This window comes from Micrasema longulum, unplaced genomic scaffold, assembly GCF_059751315.1.
Source record: "Micrasema longulum isolate JH-2025_06_02 unplaced genomic scaffold, ASM5975131v1 h1tg000215l, whole genome shotgun sequence".
In the NCBI taxonomy this organism is placed as follows: Eukaryota; Metazoa; Arthropoda; class Insecta; order Trichoptera; family Brachycentridae; genus Micrasema; species Micrasema longulum.
This window is the reverse complement of record NW_028277420.1, coordinates 1,106,328-1,128,787: the sequence shown is the minus strand read 5'-3', so window position 1 is coordinate 1,128,787 and position 22,460 is coordinate 1,106,328. Positions and strand designations below refer to the sequence as shown.

Here is a 22,460-nt window from a genome sequence, read left to right as displayed (position 1 = left end):
ATTAAAGGTAAAGTATTCAATTAGTTATTCATTACGGAAGTACATCAATATTTTCGTAATCACTGAATCGGGTTTAATAGCGGGGAAAACACCGAATATAATTATTTTCCTCAGACGTCATATAAGTGATAAAAAATCTTACTATTAACATTGATTTATTTTTTATTTCACTGTTTCTGGAATGTAAAAAAGTTCACTGTTTCAGGTCCCGACTAGCTAGAAGTTTTCTGTGTTTAGTCGTTTCTCTTTTCTTAAAAGCACTGTGAATTTAAACATCATAAGTAAATTTATAATGAGGATGTTTAGTGGTTTAAAAAAAATTAATTGTTAATAGCCGAAGCTTTTTTTTTTCAATTTTTATGTATCGTATTATCAGCGCTACGATCTTTTAAAGTTTTGTATTTCTGACATTAATCCACGTGTGACATCGCAAGGTCTCTTCCGCTTCTTCTCGGTTAGTTCTGTTGATTGGTTTATTGACGATTAGCAAACCGGAAATCTGAAACAACCCTCTTATCATTGGTTGATTCATATGAACAAGTGACGTCGTTTAAAGTTGTTGGTTTTCATTAAAATATTTTAAATTATTTTTTATTCATTTTCAAGAAACTTTGCTGTACAATTAAATGCTTAAATTTTTACTGCGCGTAAGAAAATATTTTTTGTATTAAATTTTCCGTAGGCCTGAAATAAGTACGAAACTAAATAATAACCCGTCGAATAAGTAATTTTTATGTTTTGAAAATGTTTTATACCACTGACGGTTAAGTGCAACAAGCAGTTCCCGAATTCATTTACCCTTTTGGGGATTATGACGTCAGCATCAGTCTAGTTAGAACTTTATGATAGGGATTAACAACAACGATATATCGTTGTTTAGCAGTATAAGGGTTAAATTATTTCGACGAATGCTTTTAAATTGTATGTTTTCTAGTATGTATCTTTGTTGAATTACCTAATAAAATAAAATAAATAAATAAAATAAGTTATGTGCTAGCAATGTGTTCTATACCCCCGCGAGAACGTCTAAGAATACCAGCCCAGGTGAAGCGCTAGAGGTAATATGATTATTATTTAAGTCAGTACCTACGCCAGTATCTACCTTCTGAAGTTAAATATCTACCACTGAACACCGGAGCCGGAACATTTGACGTTTGAGATTTTGAATTTCGACCCAATAATTCAAAATTATCAATCGGGTTACGAAGGATTATAATAATATAGAAATTTTTAAGAATATTCAATATATAAATAAGCGTTGACGTTTTTTTCATACCTGTAAAGGCTTCTATATTTCATCCGATTGTGTGAAGTGTGAAATTTCTGTAGATTAATGATTCCTAAGTTTGCTGGGAAATATCCTTCGTGATCCGTTAACTTTGCGGTTAACTTCTGTCATCGACACGCTGTCAACAATGGGGAGCGGAACTTTCGTGACAAATCTATTTTAAATACAAAATACAAACGATATCCATTTTAGCATTGAATGCGTATATATAACGGCGCAGTCATTCAGTAAATCCAGTCAGACAGTTTGCGGTTTGCGTCGCGTCACCAGGAGCCGGAAAATAAACAATAATCAAACTTCGCGTTGCCCGGGTGATTCGGCGGGGATTGAAGTACTATTATAAGAGTGGTTCTTCGTCGAGTTCGTGCCACTTGGTTCCAATCCGCTTAAGTGATGGAAAGTAGTGATATAGTGGGAAATATTCCGTGGAGTGAAATGGACGCATGTTTTTCAACTTTCGATAAAGACGGGTGAGTGGAAAATTCAAACTACGCTCTCTGTCAAACTGACGTAAACTTTAGAGGTTATCTCGTAACTGCTGTATATTTTGCAATTTTCACACCAGTAACCTTCAGAATACATTGATTTATTTCTAACTTATAACTTATCTCTCACCCTATAGGTTTTAATTAATGAATGTGCCTCGTATTAGTTTTCTGATAAAGTTTGGCGGTTTCCGCGCTCGATAAGGTGGCGGGGACATCAAAAACAAAATCTGACTTGTGATTGGTTCATTGGATAGTGATAATTTTAAATTCTGAAAATTAAAAAAAATATTTGATAAAATCCATTGATATCGGTTATGTACTACCTACCTATTTAGTTACAACTTACCTAGGTACATAATATTCTAAATATCATGTTATTGACCACTTTCATGTTGTAATTCTTTTATTTGTAATTTTATAAAATAATTTCCGAATTTGTATTTTTTTTATGTGACTGTTTTTTACGATTGCTTATTTATAAAATTTAATTTGAATAAGTGTTGTATTAAATGTTCTAAAATATTTATATATAACCACTTACCGATTTTTCTATGTCTGCCGGTTTCGAGACGTACCCGTCTCTTCGTCAGGACACCAATTAAACTAACATGCAAAGCCCACTATTCATATCATACAAAAATATTTTATAAAATTTAGTAAAATGTTTGACCACAAAGTTAATGCTTTAAACATTAATAATGTAGTGTATTTTAATGAAAAAAAAAAAACCTTACCAGTAAATTAATAAATGTCTTATGTACTTTGGGTGGGTACTTAAATACCCATTTAATTAAAAATATAAATCAAATGCAATGTAAACACTGTTCTTTATTTGAAATTTTAAAGTTTGTCATTTATTTTGTCATTCTCTGCTGTATATTTAATTTTTTCCATCTCTTTTTTTTACTTACCGAAAGTTACTTTCAGTTTGAAATATTTTTTGTTAATTGATGTCAACCAATGATTCCATTGCATTTTTTTGTAAAGGCTCTTTGGAAACAATAAGTACAGTAATTATCTTAGTATTATACTATTAACGTAATATGTATTAAATTTTTTATTTGTTCAAAGTCTTGATCTGACATTTATGTAAAAAAAAAGAACAAAATATGCTGCAATTGATGCAACATATGGAATTAAGAAATTAACATTTAATGAATTATCTTTCAGTGATGGTCGCTTGAGCCCGGATGAGTTTCGCTTGGTGTGCAGGGCTCTGTTTAGGAACGATAAAGGACACATTTATCCATTAGATGAAGAAAAGGGACGCCATATTTTCTCCGTATTTGATAAAAACAAGGATGGATACATTGATAAAGAAGAATTCCTTTACTGTTGGAACCATTGGATTAAAATTGTAAGCATGAATTATTTACATTTTTTTCTCTAGAAATCGCTTTAAAGTTTGTATCTTTTTAAACGACAACTAAACCTTTTTAAAAATTTACTAAACCTGGACACAATACGAAAATATTAAAACAGTATCATTTACAACATTATAAAACGCAACAAGTACAGTCAAGACTAATAAACCAGGGACTGAAATTATACGACAATTTACCTGGAAAAAATAAACAAAAGACTCAGACAACCTTTACAAAAGATGTCAAAAACATTATTATTGACAATAGAATATGAATTTTTTTAAAAAGTAAAATTATTATGTTAAATAAAATTATTATTTTGTTAATGTAATCTGTAAGGGTTTATAAATAAATAATAATAATAATAATAATAAAAAAACTAATATTATTTTATTGATGCAATGTATGCAAAGCATTTAAAGTTTGATTTTATTAGAACCACCACAAATATTTCATTTCATAAAAGCCACTATACATATGAAACAGGAGATAAAAACATTAGTCGTCTATTAATGAGAAAAAAAACAGCCTCACATTTATTTGTACAAGGGTTTTAAGTTGTACCTACAGTGAGTTTCAAAAAAATAATTAAAAGTTTGAAAATATTTAAAATAAATTTACAAAATCATATTCTAGATTCTTGCAATCATATTATTTGAATATATTTGACATGTTTATTAATTTAGTAATTTTATTAAAAACCATTTAAATTGTTGTGAACCCTTGATCTCTCATCATAAAAGAATACCCTCAGAGTAATAACGTTCTATCACTATAGAGCCGCCCATGCGAATAAAAATCATTCTAGGATGATCAATCATGAAGTTGGCTATAGTTTACAGCAAAATAATGGGCTGTAGGTACTCAGACTGAGAATTGCAAGCGGAGCGACAAAAATTTGCAATGTTTTTGTTCTATGCTTTAAGAGCAAAATGGCATCTGTATTGCTGTATACGTTATTACTCTAAAAGAATATCGCTAGGGCCTTTCAATAAAACAATATAACAACAACACAAATAAATACAGTAAATAATTACTTTTTACCATAGATTTATGATATTTTAATACATAGACTAAAATTAATAAATAAATGTTTAAATAATACACTTATTATATTAAGGTAAACTTTTATTATAATTCTTTTGTCATAAATTGCTATCTTATATCCTTTTCTATAGTTTATAAATCGGTAGTCAGATATTATTCAAAACGGTAATTTATTATTGAAAAGTAACACTAAAATATTTTAGTTTGTAGATTTAAAGTCTTGAAATTGAGTCGTATTTTATCTCTCCTGAACATTTTTGAAAATTACAGATGGTCCCTGCTTCCATCTGACTACCAAAATATTATTTAATAAATAAAAAAAATAGAATAGACCAATATCTCGGCAGAGATGAGGGAATTATTGAGGAATTTGTTTATCTAGAAACATTTTGATTCAAATTTTAAAAATAATTTACCTTATTCTTGTGTTACATAATACTGTTATTATTATATGTAATAAAGAATAAAGGCATTTGTGCCGTAATATATATATATTTAAATTAAAAAATATTTTTTTAATTTACATGATATAGATTAAATTAGTAAATAAAACAATCAGAATAATATCTTGGGTATACTGGCAAAAAACGTTAACTCGAAAATATGCGGATTTGACTTAATTATGCAGTTTTGTAAAGTTTTTAACGCTCTACAAACTGGCAAAATACACAAAAGTAGTCTTATTAAATTTCATATATCTGTAATTTTTAAAGTAAATTTAAGGTTAATACCCGTATGCAGAGACAAAACTTAAGGTGAGGAAAGTACATTCTAATCTCACATGCAGAGAATAATCCGAAGGTCAAGACAATAGAGTGTACTTACCTCACCTCACCTTAAGGTTTGTCTCTGCATACGGGTATAAGTCATATTCAGGCTTAAAGCTTTAAATAAATTAATATTTACTGAATATAAAATTAAGAAATAGAAAAATTAAGAACATGTTCTTAAATGAGCACTTAACATCTTACTATATTGAAATAAGATATAAAATAATAAAATTGAAACAAAACTTAAATGCTTAAATTCTCAAAACAGGGATTTGAGAGTTAAAGTTTTTTGCCAGTATACCCTCGTATATTTATTGAATTAACAGGCCTAGTTGAAATAAATTACAAAACTTAATTATGAGGATATTTCATTTGTTTCAAATTCATACTTAAATTATTAGTTGAAAATACCAGGGAGAGATCTCATGAAAATGGTTTTTGTTTTGGGTTAAGAAATTAATTTCCCTAGTAATTTTGAATTAATTTGCTTACATTTCACTCTAACTAATATGTTTCCATATTCTTCTGTTATTACTCTATAGATCTATATCTAATATGGGACATTATTACATTTTGACGGCAGTGTTAGCTGTGAATATAAGAATTCAATGATCTAAGATGTCTCATGAAATGTGGTTGTTTCAGATTGTTAGACCAGTTAGTGCATTCCTTATAGTAGATGTCCAGAATGACTTCATAACAGGAACCCTTAGTCTGAGTAACTGTAACCCACAACAAAATGGAATCGATGTAAGTTTAATTTATGTTATTAATTATTTATTTATTTGACGGACTTATGCAGTTCATCTCAACGATGGTAAATACATTTTTTATTATAAATACAGGTACTAATAAAATAAAATACAACTAAATAAAATTAAAGCTAGGACAGAAAAAATAAAAATTACTACCTCAAGACAAGATCCGGTCTATCTTAGTAATTTTTGAAATCTATAAAGTATAGAATTAAGAATAGTCCAGAAACCGCATACGCACATCAAACAGAAGGCGACTAAACAACTCATAAATGAGTAGGTTTACGTTTTGACCCAATAGTTTCTTTGTAAACTTCACTCAGTACGCAATTTTTGATTTTGTGAGTAAAACTGTGAAAAAATTTCATTCTTCCATTAAATAATACATGGAGTAATGATGTCATAATATCCGGCAATGGTATCGTCTCTTGGACAAAATCCAAACTTGTACGCTTCTCCTGAAAATGGCTTTCGTTTTGGAGAACTTAATTTGTTCATTCGGGACATTGAATACTCTGATAAATGAATGATTTAAACAGCAATGTTTTGAGTATGTCCAAACGTTTGCAGACAGGCTGGATTTCCTCCCTAGGAAGTTATTTAGATCTAAATTTGTTGCAACAGAGATGAAAAACATTTTTGAGAAGGAAATATAGAAGTCTAGGCATTTGCAGGGCTTATGACCTTTTATTGGCTGGTTTCAGCTCCTTTACTTCACAAAAGTCAACAGATGGAAGAGTTGAGGAAATGTGAATATTTAAACATGGGTAGAATGGTGAATGTCTCACACTTTACAAGTGGCCACTTAAATCAGCCAATGACAGATCATAAACCCTGTAAATACCTGGACTTCAATATTCCCTTCTCTGAAATGTTTTCCATCTCTGTTGCAACTAATTTGGATTTTGAACAAAGTTAATCTTATTTATGTTCAAACCATTAACTTTATGGACAAACATTTTAATAAATGTTAGTAAATATTTGGATTCAACCACTTACCGACTTTTTATGTCTACCGGTTTTGAGACGTACCCGTCTCTTCGCCAGGACACTCTATACACCAACATGCAAATACTAAAATACACTTTCACTATTACCATCACCATAGCATGCATAGTATTTATGAAAAAATACGTAAATTGAGTGTCCTTACGAAGAGATGGATACGTCTCGAAACCGGTAGACATAAAAAGTCGGTAAGTGGTTAAATACAAATATTTACTTACATTAAATAAAGTTAATCTTTGTTTATTATTGTTTAGCATTCAAAAGCGAAAAAATTCACGTGAGCTGCAAACATTAATTTTAATTCTTAGTTCTTCCACTTACATAGTTGTTTAATTAAATATTTATTTATTTAACACTTTATATACATATAAGGGCGCGCAATTTTTTCCTACTTACCCAAACCGTTCAGTTCAAGAAAATAAGAAGTATATTGATATAATCTATCAAATACTATAATAATAATTTACAAAATAAAGTGAATGTGCTTATCATACCGAGCTGCTTATCTCACTCATTGATACCAAATATTCATATTACATAGCATTTTAAAAATAGATTAGAAACAAGTTTCTCAAATACATTGAGTTTTATTTTCTAGGAATTTATTTTTTGGAAAGTGAAATAAATAAACAAAATTTAGGTTTAAAATATAAAACAGTGTCTAAATGTTATTTATTAATCTCGCCTTCGTGTATCAATAAATTGGTGTACCTACCAATTAAATGATGAGGATGACTGAACATATTATTCATTGAGCTTAAATATATATATCTTCTCTTCGAGACCGTCGAAATAAATCTGACCAGAAGGTCCTGTTTAAAATTCTCAACTCACCCTTTGATGCACCTGAACTACTGAGCTCAATAAAATTAAATATCCCAACTAGAAACCTCAGACTAATTTTTCAGTAAGCTGCTTGTTGTATGCTGACGATGCAGTTCTGTTAGCAAGCAGCAAGGCTGATTTGCAGCAAATAGTCTCTAGAATGTATGATGTATGCCTGGAGAGCGAATTGGCGATGAACGAAAGTAAGTCAAAAGTGATGGTATTTGAAAGGGATAGTGAGGTTACTGACTGCGTAATAAATGTAAACAACGAATGTCTCGAGCAAGTAGAAGAATTTGTGTACCTGGGAAGCATGTTTTCAAGAGATGGAAGAGTAGAAAAAGATGTTGAAAGAAGAGTGAATGCGGGCAACAAAATGAACGGAGCACTAAGCACAGTAATTTCTAATAAAAATATGTCAATCGAAGCTAAACTGGCAGTGCACAACGGAGTTTTAGTCCCAACACTTATGTATGGAAGTGAAACATGGAACTGGCAGAGGAAGGATGAAAGCCGAGTGAACGCGGTTGAAATGCGATCTCTTAGACGAATGTGTGGGAAATCAATGTATGACAGGGTTACGAATGATGAAATCAGGAGAGAGTGTAAATCTGAGACAAGTATAATTGATAAGATTAAAAAAGGGTCTCTGAGATGGTTTGGTCACGTAGAACGAATGGACGATGAGAGAATGGTAAAACAAGTATATATGGCAAAAATGAACGGCAACGTTAGACGAGGACGACCAAGGAAGACGTGGCATGATCAGATAAACCAAAATCTTAAGTCTGGTCATGTCAAAAGCAGACAGAACCGAAGGGCATGTATGACAAGATGTATGAATGTGGAAGAGGCTAGGAGTGTATGCCAGGATAGACGTGTGTGGCGGTCCATTCTCTCTGCCTACCCCTACGGGGAAATGGCGTGATGGTAGTAGTAGTAGTAGTAGTAGTAGTAGTAGTAGTAGTAGTAGTAGTAGTAGTAGAAACCTCAGACAAAACTTACTTTTTCATACCGATATCCATAGAACTGACTACGGTTTTCATTCCCCTACGCCCAGAATTCTTAGGCCTGCCAACAAACATACCAGTCTTGATTTCTTTGATAACAGTTGTCTTCCTTTATAAAATCACTAAATCAAATTAAATTATAAATACCCCTCTCCTGCTTCCACAAGTCTACTATATGCCATTGTGTTTTTTTACTTTCTTTTATAATAATTTTCCATGTATACATGTGTCCTTAAAAATGCCCATTGGGTGTATATATAAATAAATAAATAATAATGTGTATTTCGGTGTTTGCTCATGATATCAAAAATAATACGGAATATGTAATTAAGTTGATAAAAAAACAATCACAGTTGTAATGACTTAACTTAAATTCATATCTGAATGGCGGTGAAAACTTAAAAAAAAAAACTTGATAATTAGTAAGCGCTAATGTTGAACTTTGAGCATTTAATAATACAATAATATTAGTCAAATATCGTCGGCCTACCTTGTAAACAGTTTTTTCTTAAGTAGCGAATGGTATAGAAGTTTTTTTTTAAATAATGGAACACTACGAATATTCAAGTTATACACACATGAAGTCCTAACAGAAAACACAAAAATATAATTTTTAACCATTTGTGGACTTTACAAGTCAAATTGAGTGTGTGGCCGCAGTGGCGAGCGTTTTGATCGCGCGGTTTGCAAAGAAGTCAAAACAGTTTGATCTTGATGCGACCGACGCAAAGTTTTGTCCTACTTGTGTAGATTTGCAAAACGCGTTGTTGTATGGTATATAAATTACTAAGTACGAAAAAAGTCAACAAGAAAGCCCACGCCGCGTCCGCTAACCCAAACGCTCCACACTGTGGCCATGCACTGAGAATATTGATTCTACACAATATTGATTGCAAATACTTGTTTCTTAAATTGCGGAATAATTTATTTGTTTTTTTTTTAAATCTTGGAATACATATTCGTTTTAATATTATATATTCCCTTTGTTCACGTGTCAATGATAATATATTTTTTTCATTTAAATTTGCTGATAGTTTATATTGTATGACAAATTTATGCCCCTTTTGTTACAAGTTTTCTTTGCTTTGTCTTTATTTTATAAATGTCTTCAATATGATGTACCCACAACGCACAACGCTTGTCAATCTTTCATTGTGTAGAGTGTGTGTGATTAATCATAACATTCCATTTGTTCTTCATGTTCTATTTTTCTATATATTTATACAACTCATCAGTGGCAGGTGTAGATAATTTCTGTAGTTATTTTTAAAAACTTGTTCTGAAAAATGTTTAAATTAGGGGTTAAATTTTGAAATACTTCAGATAAATAGTATGGCCACCTCAGACTGTCAGGTTGCTCTAAAGCATTGAACTCAGTCAAGATAAATTCAAAATTAACCTTCCAAGGCCTACAGGCGCTTAATTGTGAGTGTAACAGTATAACATTGATTTGGATACCTGGACACTCGAACGTCGACGGTAACAAGGCAGCTGATAAATTGGTAAGGCTGGGAGCTGAGACAGCCTCAATAGGCCCTGAGCCCCACTGTATGCAAACAAGATGCACATATAAATTTATTGCAGCAGAGAGGGAAAACTTTTTTGAGAGGGGAATATGGAAGTTTAGAAGATGTAATACAATTATGCACTTTAATTATTTTTTTATTGAAATATATATCAGTACTGCCATAAGATCCAAAACAATAAATATTATGATGAACTATAAAAATCCCACCAAGCCACTCTTTGTGGCTTATTGATGGAGATTTACTTATATAAAATTAATCCTTCTTTAAAATAAATAGCTTTTCATCTACACAATAATAGTCAACGTAAAATGCAGTATGACTTCTATTTGATTCATTTTAAAAATAAATATCAAATCTATAAAAACAACTATTAAAGCACTTTGATAGATAAACTTTCTTCAAAAATCGATTTGACAGTGCCCTATCATATGGATACTGGGCTAGAAAATAGGCATCAAGTTATGAATCTTATCTCGGATCTTTGACCCAGAGTCCTCTATACTACCAGGACAACTATTGCTATTTGCCTAGAAAGTACATATTAATTTAATTGAAACAAATAAGAATATTCTATGTTTTCACTATGTTATTACTGCAATTTTGATTTATGTTATGTTTAGATCGAGTTTAGTATGTGTTTATAAGTTGAATTTCTCATTAAACATGATTTCATGTGATTTAATTGATCAAACCAAACAATAAAAACCCGCAGAGAGTGTTTGTTTATATCCAGTTAAGAGATTGCATGGTTCGTAATGTGTTATACATTCTCCTATAAAGCTCGGTGGTAATAAAAATAAATTGCTTATTCCGATGCCAAATTATTGCAGCATCGAATGACTGCATTACCCCCTCCGCAGGCAGAAACTAAACCTTGGAATGAATGCTTATTGCTCCAATTCATTATCATGCAATATGGTCTATTACGATCCACCCCCATCACCCCCCTGCCTGCCATAACCGGAAACGTTAGATATTCCGCAAGACATGAACGCAAAACTTTAATGTTTTCATCACTTCTGTAATTCTACATCGTGCTATCATTTTCTTATCTACACCTGAAGGGGCATAGGCATTACACCGGTGTACCAAATGTAGCATATCTCGATCATTAAATGCGCACAAGAAGATCACTCCTACCATTCGGATTCCAGTCTACAGACTATGAAATATGGCAGTGTTAAATCACCTTACATAAACTTAATATTGAGTAAATCCGGTACCGTTCGCATTTTCAACTAATTACAAATAACTCATTCATTTCATTATTTCCTTTTCGAACCTTATGGCGCATAGGGTACTGCATCGGTACACCGATCCCGGTGAACCTTTATCATTTTTGTTACATGTCTTACGCTTCAGGCACCAGTCCAGAGACTATGAAAACACTCTTTTAATTCATATTTATATCTAAATTTATTTCAACAGAGAGGGAAAACATTTTTGAGAAGGGAATATGGAAGTCTAGGCATTTACAGGGCTTATAACCTGTCATTGGCTGGTTTCAGCTCCTTTACTTCACAAAAGTCAACAGATGGAAGAGTTAAGGAAATGTAGATGTTTAAACATGGGCAGAATGGTGAATGTCTCACACTTTACAAGTGGCCACTTAAATCAGCCAATGACAGGTCATAAGCCCTGTAAATGCCTAGACTTCCATATTCCCTTCTCAAAAATGTTTTCGCTCTCTGTTGAAATAAATTTAAATGTGAATAACTCCCTAGGAAGGAAATCCAGCCAGTCTGCAAGCATTTGGACTTACTCAAACATTGTCATATTTATATCGATCAAACTCGAGACCTTGTGCGTGGTAGGCAAATGCGCTAATCATTTAACCACTAGGCGGACAAAATAAATAACACAATTTTGGAAATTATTATGATTCACCCAAATATCAAAATTTTTTTGGTCATTTTCAACGTGTTGTAAATAATTCACTGTTAGAAAATAAAAATCAAGTTGTGGCAAAGTGGAGTTTGAACCTCAGACCACTGAACCATAACCCGAATTTGTGGTTATATTTTATTGCCTTTTCTGAAAATGTGTAGGGTGGGAATTGGTCATTTTGCATTAAAACAGCATTGGCGGCCTCCAGGGTGTAGTGGTTAAGACGCTTAACTCACACTCGGAAGGTGCCGGGTTCGATTTCCAGTAAGAACACAATAAAAATAAATGTGATTTTTATCAAGCCTGGGTGCATGCTGCTGTAATTCTGCACTGTAATTGGGCCTCCTGTTCTGTTGTGATTTTGAAAAATAAATATATTATGTATGTATCGTTGTTGCACCGGCAATATCTGTTGATTATTATTGAATTGGGTTGTGGTCCCGTGGCTAGTGTTGCGGACTCACGGATCAGAGGTCCGGGGATCGAACCCCACTCTACCCCAACTTGATTTCCATTTTCTAATGGTGAGTTATTTACAACTCGTTGAAAATGGCCAGTGAAATTGAAATATTTGTGTAAATTATAAGAACGCTAATATATATTTAAATTATTTTTTTTTAATGGATTTTTAATTTTTCGTTGAGATTACACAATTTTGTTTCAAGAAAATAAACTTAAATATCTTTTCTAAATAAATGACCTATTTTTCCTTTTGGATATCAATAAAAAATATGTAAAAAAATTCCATCATCAAAGGTACATTTTTTAAATTATCTCCTTATTTTTTTTTTTAAATGTCACGACAATATATTACATCATTCCAAGTATGTTCTTTCCTTCCCATCCCCTCTCCACTCTTCATATTAAAGTGTTAATTTTTTCATACATTTTTTTTTTTGTTAATCATTGTTTTTAATTTTTGTATAAAATTGTATGATTCAATACGTCCATGTATTTGTAATTTTCTCAAACTGAACGGTTTGGGTAGGTAGGAAGAAATTGCCTTAAGGCAATATGCCCGCCCTTATATGTATATAAATTGTATATGTATACAAAGTGTTAAATAAATATGTTCAAACTTAGTATAACAACTCGTAAACCTTAATCGGTTTTGTGTGTGCATGTATTTTATCCAATTAATTTATACTTTGTTCCACTAATGAAAATGGTTGCCCCAGTAAATCTGGCAGCGTCACTCTTCAACCCTAAGGTGTTTATATTTAGTACCATCGGCTTAATTAAGTCCGACTGTGCGCGGCGAGAACTTGTGCCTGGGACCGAGTGATATTACATACAACGCTGACATGCGATACTACAATACCGCCGCTACCCTCTGTAGTGGGAGTGGGAGGAGGAGGGGAGGGGTCTCCAGTCCCCCACCGCACCCGGCAGGGTTGCCCCCTCCCGATAATGATGACTATTTCAGGCCAAAATAGGATAGAAACAGACCGCAATACTTATTGTGGCTGGTTTATTGGTTCATCTATTTATATTCCATTCTGCTGGCCATAAACATTTGTAATTTATTTTTATATTCCTTGTGTTACGCTTTACATTTTTATGCGAGATTTAATTCGGGTAATATTTAACAAAAATGAGCGATACAAGTCACCCGTTTTTTATATTGACATTTCGTTTTCTATTTTATTCCGGTTTGTTTAGTAACATTTAAATACTCGTTAATTTCCTCTAACTTATATTTTTTTAAATTCATGAATCCAGAGTGACACTTTAATGCACTTAGTTTGATTGACCAATATCTGGTTTCGTCTTTCTCGCGACACCGTCATCGAGGTATGGTTTTTAAGAAGTTTCAACCATAATATATATAAGCTGTGAAATTAAAGTATGTGTTTGGGAGGATTGGGTTTTTGTAAACGTAATTAAAGGTGAAGAATATTAAAAATATTTTTTCTCATAAAAAAAATTGTTTTTCTGATTTTTTTAATAAATAAAACATATTATAATATATAACATATCATATATTATACTCCCAGGAGTTTAAAAAAACTCATTTGAGAAGGTACATCATAAAAAAATGTTTTTACAATGGCAATACAGAATAATATCAATTAAACAAAATTTTATTGAAATATTATTCAATATATAAAATTGAAATAGCTTTGTTTTTTTATGTACCACTTTATTTTTTATATTTTAATAATCAACTAGTTTCGGCAAAACACTATTCCATCTTCAGAGTTAATTACAAACTGAATAATGATGTTCCACAAAGTTGGTGATTCAAACATTAAAAAATATATAAACTCGTATAATCTTTTTCCTGTGTGGAATCGCTTTTCTTAGGTTGTTAATATTTACCATGTAAATAAAAATTATAAATGTACTGACTCGGTTTCTTCTAGCGAGTTGCGGCAGGTTCATTGACACGGGACTGTTTCTATTTTGTTTCCTCGCTGCGTATACTTGTTTAGTAAAAATATTTTTGTTAATTGCGAAGTAAAAACATAATGTAATACGTGAATATATTAGGATATGTATATTGTGTTATTGTTTAAAAACAGCCATGTTACATAAGAATCTATTGTTATCCTTTGCGTCCCACTTGGAGTACAATACCCCACTCGTCAGTGTTACCCAACTTTGACAGCCCTGTTTACTCCGAGTTGTTTGGGGAACTTTTCACACATTAAGCTACTAGGTAGCTCCTACCTCCGCCCCCCCGCACACACACCCACACCCACACCCACCATGACAGGTAGCCGATACCAGCCACTAGACTACGGTTACAACTTCCACAAATGTCAGATGTACGATTGATGAAGTTTAAACAGCCTAGTGGGAGCCTCCATTTCACCTGAGATTTTTATGGCTGGGGTAGGAGAAGTTATGAAGGAGTTGTAATGAAGTTTCATGCTAATGTTTTTTTTTCCTTTCACAATAATCAAATTGAAGTTTGTTCACTGTTCAGTGGTACTTAGTTTGCTTTTTAATGTGGTTTCGTAACATTACTTTAAAGCTTTCATGTTTTTGCCATAAAGTTGTTTCGTTTCAAACTCTGTAAAGTTTCCACATAATTAATGATAATGTAAATTATAGTTATACTAAACTCTGGAAAATCATAAATTACAAAGTTAAATTATAAATTCTTTCTTTCTGCGGCAATTTATTATTTTATATACATATATATATATAATTTTAAATGAATAACTATGTTGGTGATTAAAAGTTGATAAAATACATATGTTGGTGATTCGATTTATGTTTTTATTATTGCGTTTTTTTTATTAAAAATTAAATATTAGTTTTCTCATAACTTACCCAAATATTTCAATTTTGGTGGCCCTTTTCAAGGAGTTGGAAATAACTCACTATTGAAAATGGAAATCAAGTTGGCATAGGGTAAGTCCGCAACACTAGCCACAAGATCACAACCTGATTCATTTGTTGAAATTCCATTCTGATTAGGTATAAACTTGTACTGTGTGAACAATGTTTATCCAAAATGAACAATATGCACAATTTGAAGAAATAAGTATAAAATATACTTATGGTAATATTTGGCTTTGTATAATTGTTTCCAACAACCAGTCTAAAGATGCCCGTTACAGAATGAAAGCGCTAAATCGTCAAATAAATAGGTTAAAATGTACAAGGTATTTCAATTTATAACTTTAACCTACCTAAATATATAATTGATTTTTAAAAACCATTTTTATGCGTAACCTTGTGTTTATCATATTTAATTCCATAAAGAAGATAAGTATATGGAAAGGAAATCAAATTATTCTTATAATTATTATGTATACAATGCAGTACTTTTGTTCATTTTTTAGGTAGTTGCTCCTATAAATCGTCTGTTGGAATTAACCCCCTTTGACGCTGTGATCTACAGTTTGGACTGGCACCCCAGTGACCACGTGTCCTTTATAGACAACCTCCCCATGAGAGAACTGCACCCCTCGAGTCCAGTAAGTCTTTTTGTTAACATTGATCCGTTTTTAAACACTTTGACTTCCAAAGTGCCATTTCTAAGGAAAAATTAACTTGCAGGTGTCAGCGGACAAAGCGCAGGTGTATGACACGGTAATATTCGCCGGCCCTCCGCAAATGAAGCAGCGTTTGTGGCCGCGACACTGTGTTCAGGACACCTGGGGCTCCGAGCTTCACAAGGACCTCAAGGTGACTTAATAATATGTAATAATCATTTTCATTCCAGTTCGATTGGGCAATAATACGCAAACGCTATACCCAACCAGCTATATAACCAGTATAAAGCAATCGGAAAGAAAATAAAGAGCAGCATAATCCGTATGAAAATTAAGCAGATAAATTTTAACGTTTAAAAGATAAATAAAAAGAATTAAAAAATAATCAAACTAAATAGTAAAGAAGAATAGTTTATCTAAACTAAAAAGTATGTCACTCGAGCGTCCTACTCCAATGTTGCCACAACCTCGATTCCCAGCAGTGTTCCACCAATTGGCTGATTATGGTATTTGAGCTTTACCCCAGACTTTCTCTGAGGCCTGCTATCCGGTGTCAAAGCAATTCCATTCCAGTGTGGTTGTCTAGTAGCAGCAAACATCTCACTTAATGTTTTTCTTCTCTACTTAAATTTTCCGGGTGTTACAGTCTGGTTTTCATATTTCTCAAACAATACCAAAACCTTGTCTTTTAAAACTATCAGCAAATGAATATAAACTCTGTTGATTGAAAGATTGTTTTATTTTATTTATCAAAATATTTTATCATTTCATGATTCCAAATATCAAATTAATAATGAAATATTTCACTTCCTAACTTTACTTTTTAATTTAAAAAAAAAACTGCTTTTCTGTTCTAAATGTATTGAGTTTGAGGGTATAGTCAGGAACTATAAAAGGTTTAATAAGAATTTGAAATTGTTGCTACTCTGAACAATAAATGAAGTTTTTTATTCTCAATAGAGTTATTGCTCGCCAATAACATCTATCTCGCTCGTTTGTTTCTCATGTTGATATTTTGTAGGTTGTGGAAAATTCAATAAAGGTTTACAAAGGAACCAACTCGGAAGTTGACTCTTACTCCGTATTCTGGGACAACAAGAAGCTGTCGGAGACATCTCTCTCCGAGCAACTGAGACAGAAGAACGCCACGGACATCTACATCTGTGGACTTGCTTATGACATCTGCGTTGGTTAGTATAATTTGCAGTCAATTGACATCTTAAATAGTCTTTATTTAATGTATGCGTAATAGAAAGTATACAAATAAATAAATATCACACATAAAAATGCTACATTTACTTGGTTCATCACTAACACATTAATATAGGCAATTAAACATTCTAATGCTCTGTGCATACTTAACTTCATCTTAATATTAAGATAAATGTATTAGTGTTGGTTAGGTAGGTATGAAACTCAGCCCGAATACTTATTTATTTTACTATCTTGAATTTTTTATTAATCTAAATTAGAATCTAAATTATTAATGTTTTCTTTTCATTTTTTGGATAGAGATTCTCTACTGTAATTTCTTGGTGGAACAAAACTCTTATTTTAATAAGTATTACACATTATTAAGAAGTAATATCCAATTGACATTTTAAAGTTTTCACCACTTTTAATTTAGAATAGCTTCACTAGTGACCGGTGTAACTATATTAAAAGTGGTGTCGAAACTAGAAAACCAGTTTTACTTATTATTCCTAGTGAGGAATATCAGCGATTCGGGAAATCGGATGCAAAAATTGTTTTCTTACAGGCGGTAAAAATTAGAGCATTTAATTATGGCAAGTTTCTCAAAAATATATGAAAAAATTAACTAGTTTAAAAGACGTCTTGAGTTATTGTGAATCAACCGATGATACAGTGATGTGATAGATTTCTGATGTATGAGAAGACAATTTGCCAATCAGCAGAACTCACTGTAGAGAACTTGTAACGTCACAGGCAGAGTAATTTCAAAATTGCAAAACTTAAACAAATCGTAACGCTGAATTTTTCGGTTAGTTTTATAGTCTTTTTTTTTTAAATCACTGAACTTCCTCATTTAAATATGTATTTTACATGTGAATTTTTAAAACATAACTAAGCCATATAACATTTTTCCTTCCTGATTATTATTTTTCATAGCCTCGCTTATTTTATACACAAAATGCTTTTTTTAAAAATGTATCTATTATCAATATTTATTTTTCTTATTTGCATAGTTAGAATTCTTAATTGATCGAAAAAACATTTAATGAATGTTAATATTTATTTAATCAGTGTTTATATTATTTTGTTTGCCAGGTGCTACTTGTGTGGACGCCATGGCCATCGGTTACCGAACTATTCTCATAGACGATTGTTGCCGCGGAGTTGACTTCCCGGATATTGAGAAAATCAAAAATACAGTTATCAATAACAATGGTTGTATTGTGCACTCTGAAGATGTAAGTACAATAATTCGCTCCTTTAACACTTGATTTATAAGTGTTTTGTTATTCGTGCTTTTCTTATGGCTATATCTGATAAATAGACTCCTCGGTGTTATGTTAATTTACTGTCCTGATTTTTTCAATGCTAAATGTATTTTGGTTCTGTTTATGAAGTAAATATTTGTATATATTTTTCTTTATGTTGTTGTAATTGGCTTAGGCCGTAACATTATAAATAAATATGCTGGAATTCAGCTCTATAATATTCGGCCATTTGGCCAAATCTGCATTATAATTCTTATTCACAATAAATATGTATGTTTTATTCTTTAACAACATAATTATGATACATAGGTAGCTAGATTCTTCTAATGCAGCCACACTCGACCCTTTTTTTTGTTCAGGCCACATATAATACATTTGAGAATATTAGAAGCAAACATAGATATCTCCACCAAAAACAGATAATTAGTTATTGATGCCAAAATAAACTGTACATATAAACCTACCTACCTAAATAATAGAGTAATTCAAAACCGTCTTTGAATCTTGCAAAAACAGATTTCAATCATACTACTTGACACCGCATACTGAGCATTCTCCATTGAGTTGGTGAAGCATGATTAGAAATCTCACAATTCTTTTTTCAAAGTTTTTCACAAATATCTCGGTAACTCCTTCAATGGAGATTTCCAAGGCCGCAACTACGTTGTCGAAACCCGTTTGATTAAAAATTAGTGCGCCGCCACTTCAACAAACGATAAATCAACAAACATATTTTTTAACTGAAACGTAATGACAGTAGTACTTATCGCTTATCGGCATACCAGCTAAAACAGCAGCATATTTCCCTGTATTATATATTTTTTGTCATACAAATATGTAAACTATATTGATTGTTTTGGTGTTTATTTTGTAGAACTCTATATTTAAACTTATAATATTAGAAATCAAACACTGATTTGAGTCTACTGAACACTTTTTTTTTTCAAATATAAAAAACAAAAACCTCGTGACAATTGTTTCGCCTTGTTAGGACATTTTCAAACGAATGTGAAGATTAGATGGATTGAATGTCCTTTAATCTGAATTCAATTTGAAGGACATTCAATCCATCTAATCTTCACATTCGTTTGAAAATGCCCTAACAAGGCGAAACAATTGTCACGAAGTTTTTGTTTTTATATTTGTAAAAATAAAATAAAGTGTAGATTCAAATCAGTGTTTGATTTCTAATATTATAAGTTTATGTCTACTATACCTTAAATACAATAAAGAAAAAAAAAAAACTTAAAACTAACATGTATCCAAGCGTTTCATTGAAACTGAATGTAAATTTTGATACTATGACCTAAGCAAACAGTTTTTCTTTTGAACTTGTTTAAGCAATTTGAAACAACCGGCGTTAAACAAACAAAAACATTATGAATACAACACCCTAGTTAAGAGTGAGGCCCGGAAACGGTAGGGGCGTCAGCTCTAGTCAGTTTGCAGCGAGCGATGATTGTTTTCACGTATCTTAAAATATTCAAATCTTAGAATGCAATTATTTTTTAATCACTTTCCTGATAATAAATGTGTTTAGATTCGCTTAAAAAGGCTTAACAGGTCGGTTGAGTATGGCTGTTCTAATGTCTATTTTAAATAAATCCATTTATCGGTATTGATTTCTTTCTTGTACCTGACAGAATAAGCCTATAAAGCCAAGACCAATAGTCTATATTATAATTATTGTATTCAATGGAGGCCTCACTGTACATAACCAATTATAACATTTGCGCAAAAGGCTCCGGTTAGAAACAAAAAATTACTCTCAGGTAAAATTTCTGAAAAAGGAAATCCAGTAGAGAAAAGTCTGCATTGTAGTGTAGCAGTTCGCGTGTTTGCCTATAATGCTCGAGGTTCTGGGTATAATTCCCGGGACGATCAACATGAAATATTTTATGAAGACTTATCGCCTTACCTTCCTGTACCACATGATCGAGATACACTGCACATACTTTACCCATGCACCACCCGGTGTGGAATATGGTTTGATGATGATGATGATATTAATTTAAATGTATAATTTCAGGTGTTAGGAATGGTTGAAGGCAGAGATCGCAGACCGGAGCTGGGGTATAAACTGGCCATGGAGTTGAAGGACGCCTCCCGTAACCCTTAGCAGGGGGGACCAGCTGCTTCCCGCGCCGTACTTCAGTAGTTCGCTGTGCACATTACGCATGTCACGTACTTACTCCGTCGTGACGTAGATACCAGAATAGCTCTCCAGACAATATTAAAGTAGTTTCGTAAGAATGTTATATTGTTTATTACAAATTCTCTTTTTATGTTTCCACCTGTAATGGGAATTTCTAATTAATGTTTCATTTCAAACGCTTAAAACTGCAAACATTCCCTACAGTTATTTAATAAAAATATATTATTTAAATTTGTATTTTTTGAGTACATATTTTAAAATTAAGTTTAATGATTTGTTTTGATAATATTTTTTTAGTTACTATCGAATACCTTTATTGCATTTTTAATATGTTATCAGCTTCTAATCGAAGACATCTGTTAGATTGTCATCGAAATTTTTATTTTGTCGATATTGTGAGATTAATATAGATTACCAAGATTGCCTATGGTTTATAAATATTAAAAAAAAAACTTAATTTGATGTAAGGATTCATCATGCGTAAAAAAGAAGCTAGTTATTGCCATGTCAACATAAAAAATAGTTGTACTTGTTATATTAATTACGTAGTTTTATTAGCAATTGGTACTTAATTTTTATTTAATGAATAGTAAAGTGTATGTGATGTAACATTCCTAAAACCCGCCTTTTGTGAATATAGTGTAAGAAATGCCTTATTAGAATTACATAGATTGTATACTGTTAAATATATTTGTTGACACAATATAGTAATATGTAATAGTTTTAAAGATAAAACACAAAGCATCAATTTAATTGTGTTTCAAAAATACGTACATATTTCAGCTGAGTTAATACGTATAAATATATATTTGAAACATTACCCCTTTCAAAATGAAAGATTTTAGCTTCTTTTTTTGATCAATTATAGTGAATCCTATATGAATAACTTTAAAATCCTTCATCATTGCTATTGATAGGTTCTGATTGCATATGACGGGTACAGAATTAAAGGATAAATGTCAATTTTTATGTGTTTTAAACTGATAATGGCATCTGACAGCAGTTCACACGATCTGCAGGGTGCGCCATATTTTATATCGGTATGTGCCCCTGTACATTTCTGTTGAATAAAATTTGACATTAAGGCTCTACTTTCAAAGATACTTAAACAAAAAAAAATGCTCACAGGGGATAAAGGATCGATGTCAGTTGAATACTGAAAATCAAGGGATAATTTAATATTAATGAAAACCATCTTTGGCGATGTAAAACAGTATAGACTATTACATTAGCGGGTTCTTTTACATTTATAAGTTTACTTAAATGTTCAAGAGGCTTGATAAAAGCATTATATTTCGAAACTTCCATTTTTGACATTCATCCTTAATATCCCGTATCCTTTATATGGAATCGCCTATTGACCTCGCTAACTAGTGTTATTGTGATTAATTTAAAATGTTCATTTCTAGTCAATGGGTTTAGCACTGTTTTATAAATAGTCAGTTTCCTAATTGAATTAAATAATTAGAAAAAAATATTACATCCTTTTATAGGAGAGAGCTTATAAGGTTTTTACATTAAATATTTTTTTATTAAATAACCTTTTTACCTGAATTGTACATGTCTTAAAATAATGTGTTTTTATGTATTTTTTTGTTATTTTCTTATGTTCATATCTATAAATCTATTTATCTTTCAATATGTATCTTTTTTGGGTGATCCCATGTATTTTGAATTCGTTCCGACGTTTCGGCTACCTTCAGGGTAAACTGTGTGTGAAGATGGCTCCTGCAAAGGTAGCCGAAGCGTTGGAACAAATCCAAAATATACAGGATCACATAAAAAAGATACATATTAATAATAGTGACCGTGAAAACCTATGCGCCTATCTATCTTTATCTAAAGATCATATAATAATACAGATTAAATATTTTCAAAATTGTCAAAATTAAGTTAGAGAACTTAGTGTAGACCAATTTATT

At 31.7% G+C, this 22,460-nt stretch overlaps 1 protein-coding gene across 1 annotated transcript; it reads left to right on the top strand.

Moving 5' to 3' along the window:
- The first annotated feature begins 1,358 nt into the window (after positions 1-1,358).
- Naam (Nicotinamide amidase) lies at positions 1,359-20,841 on the top strand. Its single transcript, XM_088243539.1, has 8 exons — positions 1,359-1,758; positions 2,947-3,133; positions 5,603-5,707; positions 15,769-15,903; positions 15,986-16,114; positions 16,943-17,111; positions 18,211-18,353; positions 20,413-20,841. Exons 1-8 carry the CDS (start codon positions 1,682-1,684, stop codon positions 20,500-20,502), a joined length of 1,035 nt encoding a protein of 344 aa, XP_088099665.1. The 5' UTR covers positions 1,359-1,681; the 3' UTR covers positions 20,503-20,841.
- The last annotated feature ends 1,619 nt before the right edge of the window (positions 20,842-22,460 follow it).